The 10,468-nt window shown below is 39.9% G+C and overlaps 2 protein-coding genes across 3 annotated transcripts; one reads left to right on the forward strand and one right to left on the reverse strand.

The window, feature by feature from the left end:
* Positions 1 to 481: 481 nt before the first annotated feature.
* Positions 482 to 7,550, reverse strand: znf653 (zinc finger protein 653). 2 transcript variants are annotated; one of them, XM_027006614.2, is made up of 10 exons: positions 7,250 to 7,550; positions 6,964 to 7,004; positions 6,324 to 6,641; positions 5,522 to 6,060; positions 5,033 to 5,213; positions 4,604 to 4,679; positions 4,274 to 4,385; positions 2,530 to 2,644; positions 2,260 to 2,359; positions 482 to 1,924 (listed from the first exon to the last, which is right to left on the reverse strand). In XM_027006614.2, exons 1-10 carry the CDS (start codon positions 7,543 to 7,545, stop codon positions 1,747 to 1,749), a joined length of 1,956 nt encoding a protein of 651 aa, XP_026862415.2. In that variant the 5' UTR covers positions 7,546 to 7,550; the 3' UTR covers positions 482 to 1,746. The 2 variants fall into 2 exon arrangements, with proteins under 2 accessions (XP_026862415.2, XP_026862416.2); XM_027006615.2 differs by having other exon boundaries at positions 6,964 to 7,000; positions 7,518 to 7,545.
* Positions 7,551 to 7,863: 313 nt separating this feature from the next.
* On the forward strand, positions 7,864 to 9,538 carry swsap1 (SWIM-type zinc finger 7 associated protein 1). The gene is made up of 2 exons (XM_027006611.2): positions 7,864 to 8,305; positions 8,702 to 9,538. The coding sequence occupies exons 1-2, from the start codon at positions 8,036 to 8,038 to the stop codon at positions 9,293 to 9,295; spliced, it is 864 nt and encodes a 287-aa protein (XP_026862412.2). The 5' UTR covers positions 7,864 to 8,035; the 3' UTR covers positions 9,296 to 9,538.
* The last annotated feature ends 930 nt before the right edge of the window (positions 9,539 to 10,468 follow it).

The following is a 10,468-nucleotide window of genomic DNA, read 5'->3' on the forward strand; positions in this document are numbered from 1 at the left end:
TGTGTGGAGGCCATTCAGTCTTGTATTAAAAAGTGGAAATGCACTTTGAATAAATTTCAGGTTAGATCAATGATTGCCAGTTTCAAACATCCATGAATTCACAGAAATGCCTAGCATTTTGTGGAGAATGTCATGCCCTTTGTGGTGAGTTTTAATCTCAGTGATAATTGGACTCTACAGTAAGACAGTGATCCCAATCACACTTCCAGGTCAATCAAACTTAGTTAAGGAATCTGTCCTGGAATGTATATCTCAGTCTCCAGATTTATATCTTTAGCGGGATATAAATAAAGCAGTTCATCACAGAAACCTCAATGAGCCAGAAGCTTTTGCACATAAGAATGGGAAAGGATTCTACAAGAGTGGTGTCAGAAAGATTATTCCAAGATGTATTGTTGTATATTTTCATTCAATTCTGGACACACCACCAAATATATTTTAAGGGAGGGGGGGGGGGGGGGGGGGGGGGTTGAATATTTACATTTGCAACTGTAGTAGCACACTTCAGACCATTGTCAGCATTCACAGGCTTTTTCTAGCAGTTGGCATCTTATACCTTTCTCTAAATGGGTATCTTCCACACCTCTAACCCTATATCCCAGATAGTGTTCTTGATCCGAGTCTTTCTTTATGAGTGAAAATATTTTTCAGTCACGCACTGGTTTTCTGTGGTTTGCCAGGTTATCCGATATTGCATTGATTTTGTTTTTTTTTTGTTGTTTTGTTTTTGTTTTTTAAACAATGTACCACACACAATTTTGATGCTCTTAACATGGAAATGTTTCAATATCTTAATGTGAAAACTGCTAATTCTCTGGTAAATTGCTAATTCTCTGGTTGACTTGCTCTAATTTCTCAATTTCATGAAATTAACTCCCATTTTAATGCTACTGACAAGCCTTTGGTTCTCATGTTGAGGAACAACTGCCAGAGACTCCACATGTAATATCCAGAATCAACTCTCTCACACTTGCTTGTGTGTGATCTGTAAAAACACACATCTGGCCAAGAAACAACCAGTCATTTGTTCATTTGTTGTCCTGAGGGAAAAATAAATAAAAGGACTGAGATTCCTTATATGTTTCAATCAAAATATATACATAAATACCCTCTAATTAAAGCATTCTGCACCATAACATCATTCATTTTTCTCATTTCAAATAAAATGTGATGAAGTAAAAAAACAAAGACCATAAAAAACTTTTAAAATGATCAAATTTCTTACAAACTGCACTGCAACAATCATCAATGTGCTTATAGAACAGCTAAGAACAGGTTTGACATCTATCTTTTTTTTTTTAATCTTCAGGCTGTCCTTTAGTGGTGAGCTGTCCTTCACCCAGAAACCCAAAGGTACAGGCAATGTCATATGAGCTACAGAGTGGGACAACAGCATACAAAACAGAATGCAAATGTCCATATAAAATGAAATAAAAACAGAGCTCAGAGCTGAACCATGGAGGCTGCGTCCCGCACAGCATGCAGTCAAAATATGTCCAAAATGGACAAACTCTTTGGTTTAATTCTCACGGTCATTAACTGCTTTTGAGCGCAGGTTCTAAAGTCCTTCCTTTATGCTTTCATCCTCTCTTCCTTTTACTTCTTCATCTCCAACCCTTGTGGAGTTATTCACTGTACCAAAACAGGGGACTTTGACCACCGATCACTAGCCTAATTAAAACAGGTGCCAACACAGGCCCTCATGATTTCTTTTCTGTTTTCTTGCTGCACCTCTTGCTATACATCTCAAGTAGTTTGTTTGTCTGGGTGGCTTTTGAGCTTATGGAATTTGACGCTGTCAAGCTTCTCGAAGCGCTTGCCACAGTGCTCGCAGGTGTAGTTGTACTGTGCCTCGGTTGTATGCTTCTTCATATGCCAGTTGAGTGATGCCCGTTGCCGACATTGGTAGCCACAGATCTCACACCTACGGGGATGGACCCAGCATTTCCCACAGGAGTTCAGAGAGACACATCAGATTTGTGGCTTTAATGTCATCTTGACCAGAGCAAAATATAGTCTTTATCTCAAACTTATTTGTCTGGAGACAGGGCCTTACAAGTTATCATGCAAATCAATCTGTCCACAATGGTAAAATATACTGAATTTGACTTCAGATCTCTTTGTCTGGCCATTATGAGAAAGATCAGTGCTGACTCAGGTCAGAATCAATCAAGAACAATTAAAAATATATTCTTTCTGACTTGCAGTAGAGTGCAAAACAAATACACAGCCTTTAGATTAAAGGCAAATTAAACTTACTGTAATGGCGTCTCTCCTGTGTGAGTGCGTCTGTGCACCTCTAAATGGTTCTTGCGTTTGAAGGACTTGCCACACGTCTCACATATGAAGTCTCGTACTCCTGACCAGAAAACAATTCTAGTGAGCTGCATTTTTGCTTTCAGCAATTTAACACTTTCAGGTTAGAGTGCTCCTTCAGAAGGATTATCATGTGCTTACTGCCCATGCATGACTCAAAAAAAACCCCAAACATTTTTGATTCACATGGATACATACAGAATGCTGGTGTACCTGAGTGAATGATCATATGGCGATGCAAATGGTTGGAAAGGTAGAACTTCTTCCCGCACCCTGGATGTGGACAGACCTTTGTTCTGCCTTTCCTATGCACCAGGTTCACATGGTTCTGTAGGAAACAGACCAACATTATACCTCCATTTACACTTAGCAAAGAAAAGACGGTTTTCTATTATTGGTGGGGCGTGTATGTGTTCCTCATTCTGTGGCGACGTTAGCAGATGACACAGCCCTATTCAAAATACCAAAGATAATCAGATACCAGTTTCAAACAATAGGCAGACATATCCCATTCATGTGCAAATTATCTCACTTGGGTTTAATAAGTTTCAAGTTTCAAGTTTGGTTTATTTGTCACATACATAGTCATACACAGTATAACTCGCAGTGAAATGGTTGCGAGTGCTCTGTCCAAACTGAGGAAAAAGAAAATGGGTGCATAGAGAAATATATATATTCTATATATGTACAAAATATATTAACAATGTATGTACAATATATGTATATTATGTTTATATACACAATGTACAATGTATATGGTTGTGTGTATATGTGTATATACATACACTCAAGTCCATAGTTACTGAGGTCACACTTACTCTGCCAGAGCATTTCAGTGAAGTTAAATCAGCGTAAAGATTGCCTGGTAAATTTGAGCAGCATAGGAAATTCACACATTCATAGGACATAACAGGACAGCAAAAAGGTTTTTAGAACACACACCACAGTGACAGATAAAGATGTTTGGGGAGGGAATTAGACCTCTTGTAAGTACAGAATGAAATCACATTCAAATTCAGCAATATTTAGACTTTTTAAAGTCTTTAATCCAAAAGATTTTCAATGGAAACTTGGCAAATCCCAAAACTGAGGGGTCAAAGTAATGCTTAGAATAAGAAACAGTAGAAAATATTAAACGTTATGCAGCAATTAAAAAGGATGGCTAATAGCCCCAAAACTGATAAATGACTTTTCTATTCCAGTCCACAATCACATTAGTTCCTATTCTTTTTGGAATCCACATGAACACCAGGAAGCCAAAAATACAGTAGTTACAAACAAAACACACTCACTCTCACCTTGTATGCACACTACAGCTACTTACTGCAAACCATCTGTTGTCACTCACAATTCATCCGCTTATCTCCACCCTATAAATTACTGGTCAGAATCTAGCCACAGGAAAATAGCTGACTGTATATTATGTGGGTGATGGGCCATTCTCAATACAGCATCAACACTGATGTCATAGTGGCATGGTTGTGGACTCTGAACTGGTAGTTTATCAGACCCTGCTATGTTTTTACAGTCGACAGTGTACTGAAATTTCTAATATGTCCAAAATCAGGCGTCCTACATAAACTCAAATATATCAAATATCATTTTGCAATTATCAATCTTTAAGCCCTGCATTCAGTAGGATTTTGCAATCTACATGTTTTTGATGTGTTTATCTGTATATTACAATGTTTTAGTGGCCATCAGCCCATAACAGACTTTGGGCCCCCAAGAAAAAATGTTTGGGAACTCCTGGATAAACTACACATCTGGTACGGTCTCTGCACATCTACAAGGCAGTTCTAATGGGATGACCAGTAAGTGTATTAATGTTTGAAGTGATGATATTCGCTTTTTTGTAAGCCATGCTTTTGTCGATTTCATGCAGATAACGCAACTTCCAGTTTCATGCTGCATCATCTTACAGATGTATTAGTCAGGGAGTGCAAGTGCCTCTCACCTGGAAGCTGCTGATAGCCACATACACCTGGCTGCAACCCTCGTAAGGACAGTGGAACATCTTCAGCATGCCATCAGCCTCAATGACTGGACCTCTACGGCTTCTCTTAGACCTGGAGTGCGTGACCACATAACGTACACACTTTTTTTGGAGGGGATCTTATTCAGCTTGAAATTATTGCCTTCAGTGAAGCTTGCTACTTCAGATCACCAACCTTAAGAGTAAGGAAATTCCAAAATAAACCATTGTGGGATTGAAGGCAGTGAATCAGAAGTCACACTGTCATTACACATCCGCCTTGCTCCAGATGTTCATTTATACATCACGCACCTGTTAAGCACACGCTGCAGAGCTCTCTGGTTGTGTGATTCCTCACTGGACTCCAACAACTGCTTTTCACTCAGGTCTGGAAACAGCATAGCACAACCATTTATAATACTACTACTACTACTACTACTACTACTACTACTAGTAGTAGTAGTACTACTACAACAATAACAACAATTTAATAACATCCAATGAATTGCAGTGCTTACTTTTACATTTAAAATATAATGAGTGCACTTTGTGAGTGATACATTTCAAACAGGTTCTAAAAGGTATTTAGATGTTTGTGGCAGTTTATGCAGACCTCAATTTGGAAGTGCATATTGCGTTAAACTACTGAACTATAGTATTAGTCTTGAACTTCACAAAACCTCTCAAAAGTTTGATTTGCTGCCTTTATAATGAATAATGTAATGTTTATTTCTCTCACACCTGTCATGGCATCTGTCTCTGGGATGCTGCTCCGGAGAACTGTCCCTGGTTGACACATCTGATTATAAGCCACACCCTCAATGACTGTGCATGTGACTTCTTCCACATCTCCACCCCCCATGTTGAGCTGAATGCCTTCAGATGTTAGAGCTTCATAACTGGGACCTGTGATTATGATCAGCTGGAATGGGCAGTAGAAGTAAGAGTAAGAGAGGGAGCAATATTTCTAATCTGATCATCCATAGATGGTAGCAACTAAGGTGATATTTGCTCTAGCAGCTAACAGTAACTCCTGTGCCCTGATGCTTCTGGGACACAAAGCTCTGCAACCAACTATTTATATTCTGGTGGCATCTAGCCTTATTCAAGATATTATCTTTGGGAAAGGTAAGTAGCCCCAGTCCCATCTCAGTAATTAATGTGTGGGCAAACTCTGTTTGTATAGTTTGATAGTGACATAGTTTAATCCAGCTGCACTGTGCGACCTACCTGAGATCCTTCCAGTGTGGCACGCTGATCTGGAAGCTCACAGCGGCCCACCATGCTCTGCAGTGCCTGGCTCTCATAAAGCTCTTCCTGTACTGGGGCTACTGCTATCGGTGTATGAGCCACGTCTCCCGAGTGCACTTCTGCTCCGCTTTCCTCACAGCCACTCACGAGACTGGCCCCATCCGCCCCTTCAAGCCTGTCCGCCAAAGCCGCTGTGACCACCACACACTCGTAACCCTCTGGAACAGTCCCACACCCTCCTTCAGCTCCAGCCTTGAGGTCACCTACTTCCTCCACAGGGAAGCCATCTGCTACTGCCTCCTGGCTCAGGGTTCCACTTTCAGCCTTGAGCATGGTAAGCTCTGCCTCTCTGTCAACCTCTACCTCCCACATGGTCTGGTTCCTCAGTGGGCGTGTGGACGTGACAGGGAGGTGGTGAGCTTCTGGGGCCCCGGGCAGCTGAGCGAGTGGTGTTGAGGACATCTGATGCGACACTTCTTCCACATGTGCTGTGGCACTCTCCAACTCATCTGCCACATCTCAACAATGAGAGACATTTGATGTGCCACACATAGATAAATGATGGAAGCAATAAATTCTTGTTTAAACAAATCTTAAGTCATATTATTTGCTTGGATGAAATCCAATTTAAAATAGGAATTTGAAACAGGTCACATGAATAATTGCTTAGTACAACATTCCACTTAACCTTAGCATAAAGAACACAATTTAAGTTAAGTTTTGGTGTACTTTATGGAAGGCTTGGTTCTGAGATAAGCTTTGGTTCAAGAAAGAAATGCACCTGGCAGCTCCTTTTGGTTGAGTATTCTTTCACCAGCCCTAGTGCTGATGTCTATAGCTGTTGCCACTGTTTTAGCAGCCCTCTTCTTCTCAACTTCTTCCCCAGCATCATCATCTACCTCAGATTCACTGATGCCCCCTGCAGGCCAAGAGATGTGCTGTACAAAGGAATGTTCGGCCTCGCATTGCCAGAGTACGGACGTGGACAGACCCAATCTTGGTTCTACTGCCCGCAGTTCAGGCTCATGGGGACATGTCTGGCAATGCTCCTGGTACCAGCTCACTAAGCTCTGCAAAGAAGTAATGGACACCTTCTTCCCTACAGGGAAAAATGGAAAACATGGTATAACATCTTTTCAAAATTTCACAAACATGTTACTCCTGTATACGTAATGTTGGGCTTTGTCTCAAAAAGTCTTTTAGTCTTAAAGTTTGTCTTATAAAAGAGCAAACTCAGCAAAGGTTAGGTTAAGAGAGTGAGGCTGTTGCAGTTAAGTAACCACTTACATCATTAATTTTCATACCATTAGAAGTGGCATAGCATAGTACTGAGTGTGTGATGTAGAACTGAGTTAGCTAGCTCACTGAGAGTATTTCAACATGAATGAATCTAGGAAACTACTTAATGCGTGTCAACTCACCCTTTTTCTGATTCCTGCACATTTCTGGAATGTTCTTCTTCCTGTCAATCAAAACAGAGGACATTACTATGTTATAATGGTTAATGACACAGCCAGCAGTAAATTGTGAAAATTAAATTCGGTCTGACATGCCTGAATGTCCGTAACACGTTTGAATGGATGATGATTACTAGCTTTTCTAAATTATTGAGTTGTAACTATACTGAACAAGCAATACATCTAAATATATAAACAAAACACATATTGTACGTTAAGCACTGGATAAGAGGGTTAAGAGTACACGTACGCGCCGTATTTTTGCTGGTATCTTTCGCCGTAGGTTGAATTCAACAAGATTAAATACTCAGCAAGTCCAGCGTCACTCAAGCTAGTTCGCCGGCGCAGGTCACTCCAAACCTTGTGCGATTCTCCGAGATACACTCGTCGAACATCGTACTTTTTCCGCGATTCAAGTCGTCTTTGAGCTCGGTCTGAGTCAGATAGTCTAGGCCGACCTCTACATCGACGTAATATTGCTTTTATTTGTTCCCCAGACCCTTTCGAATCCAGATTACCTGTCTTTGCTGAATACAAGGTCGCCATTTTGATATCAGCTGTGAGTTGTTGTGGTTCTTCTTAAAGGGATTTTATTTGAAGGGAAGTTGCAAATGCGCCTTTAAAGGAAACTGAATTTTTGCCAGAGTATGCAATGTTCCGTTTTAGACATATACATTGTCATTCTTCAGATTTTACCTGAGCTCTCAGAATATTAATTACTTACGGGAATATTAAAATAACAATAAACCTTAACAGAACTACAAATAATCGTTACGTGTACTGGAATAGACACATTGACATTGACAAATAAAAATGAAGAAATTACATTTTGAACAACGAATCATTTTTTTGTGGGCGTTGCGAGCTCACAGATACGACTGTTATGCTATGTGATGAGCTAGTTAGATAACGCTAGCGAACTTAGTTTTTCTTCAACAGAGAAACTTATAAAATGTCTATGGTGCATAGCTAATTTATCTATGTATTTTGTGAATATACTGTAGAGTTCTGTCTGAGCCTTGTGAATTTAATAGGTATGGTCGACATCCTTAGTGTGGTTTTTAAGCGGTTTGCTTCACAGCTGCACGTATCAACTAATGTAGCGTTAAAGGTGTCTCCTACTGAGAGCAGCATTTTGGTCGTTGGAGATGAAAACATCAACAGATCGCTGTTGTTCCTGACAGCTGTAACAGCAGCTTCAGAATTAGGAAGCAGAGTGATGTTTTTCACTCAAAATCAAATCCAGAGCCTTCCATGCAATCTTCAGGGCTCAAGTGGTCTGAATCTGAAGCCTGAAAGTTTAAAGGTAATTTGAGTTCGGCAGAAAATATTTGAAATTGTCCAGTTCTGGCTAAGTCCTAAGTAGTAGTAGTCCTAAGAAATATACCTAACGCTAGCTAGCTAATCGCAACATAATAGAGCAGGCCGTCTGTGTTACTCGTTTTCGCTTTCTCCCTGTCTTCATGTTTTAGGGGAAATAAACATCTCAATACAGTTAACACTAACTAGCTAGCGTTAGCTAAGCCAGATGGCATAACATTATTTCAGCGGAAAGCTGAGTTGGCATAGGTTACTTGAATGTAAATGCACTGGGTACACTTTTATGTAAACCTAGCCTTTCATCATTATTTAGGGAAAATGTATAATCCGAAAGTACACTTCTAACAGTTTGTTACTACTGATATATGCTCTCTCCGTAAAGAAAATCCGGTTTGTGTACCCCAAGACTTTGGAGCAACTGCTGGAGGATGTAGCCTCCCTTCACGAGCTGGTCAGACAGGCTGCCGCCATCCCTTCCTTGGTCATTGTGAACGGTTTGGACCGGTATTTGTGCAGCCCCGAGTTGCAGGGCAGACCTCAGCAGGAGGCTCAGAGCATGGCAGCTCATGTGATGGCCCTCCTGCATGACACAGCTGCTTTCCTCACCCAGAACCTGGAGGCCCGAGTGGAGAGCCAGGCCCCGTGTCGGGTCATCGTCTCTGTTCAGCCCGGTATTGAAGGCAGAGGTGGGGGTGATGTGTTGGGCCCAGATCCCTTCCTTTCGGTCCTGGGACGCTATCTGCAGGTGAGGTGCACCTCAGAGAAAGAGTGGAGGGGTGAGGGGCAGAATGAGTGGCTGCTGTGTCTGTCAGGTCAAGGACTGCAGGTTGATGGGGATGCTATTGAAAAGGAAGGGCTGGCATTGAAATGGCATGTAGCAATGCAGCCAAGTGGAGTGCTGGAGTTCTGGCCAGATGTTGCAACCAAAGAGAAGACACTACAGGAACAAGCCTCTCTGGAAGCAAAAGATGACTAACCACAAAGGGTTTTTTTTCCTTCTTCTGTATTTTAAAATGCTTAAAGTGTCAAGAATATTTTCATTTGCTTTGTGTGAGTAGTTTGTTTGTACTGTCTAAACTCCTCAGGTTAAGAAATAAAACCTCTGTTCTTGTTTATGAAGGAGTCTCTAAATAAATGATTGTTTTCAATAAACAGTGTAATAAAATCCAACTCCATGCCCCTTGCATCTACATGGAATAATAAAGCATATTGAGTTAAACCTTTTTTTAATATTAACAACTCCAGATTGTTAAAATTACTTTCATATAAAATTAATTTTATACAATTGTATTCTTATGAAAGTATTAATTGTTTCATAAAAGATGGATTTATAGCTGACAATAAATTGGACTTTACCTTTCCTTTTTTACTTGCCATGCAAACATGCAAAATGGTTTAGATTCAGGATTCCTTTTGACCATATCTCTGATGAAGACAGTAATGTTGAAACATTAGTTTATTGCACTGCACTTACAAATCACTCAGTTTTCCAGTCAGTGTTCCAGAATCCTACAGGTCGGTTTTATTAAAGTATTGACTATTCCTGCATTAAGTGATGTTTCATATTAGTCAGCACTTTTCAGAATGAGGTGCAAAACAGAATGATCTGATATTTGTACGAACTAGTAGCATTTTAATAGCTGCATTTACAGCTATCTGTGAAATAATTTTGGCAATCTCATAATCAGCTGTATTATTTTGAAATGTAAAATTTGATATGTAATAAGGGATTTCTAATATTTTTTTCTGAACACATCTTCACCATGTATCCTGTAATCTACTGATTAGTGAACTAGGAAAAGGAACAACAAACATGGGTTGTCTTTCGTGTTAAAGACTGGGAATCAGTCAGTTTCTTGCTAGGATTGGTAAATAATTGTTAAAAAAATAGTTCAATTGAACATGAAGCATTTAAGCATAATTTAAAACACCAAACAAGATGATAGAGATAAAATTAGTTTTTCATTGCAATAGAAAGACTCCACATTTTAAGAATGATAATGCAGGAAATGCTTATATTTTGAAGAACAAACATAAATAACAGTGCCATATTTGACATTATAAATGCTGATTTATCAGACATTAGTTGTCTGAACATTAAAACCAATATATGCCACATAAAACCCCAAACTTTTGATTTCAGTATTAA

This window comes from Electrophorus electricus, chromosome 1 (assembly GCF_013358815.1).
Source record: "Electrophorus electricus isolate fEleEle1 chromosome 1, fEleEle1.pri, whole genome shotgun sequence".
In the NCBI taxonomy this organism is placed as follows: domain Eukaryota; kingdom Metazoa; phylum Chordata; class Actinopteri; order Gymnotiformes; family Gymnotidae; genus Electrophorus; species Electrophorus electricus.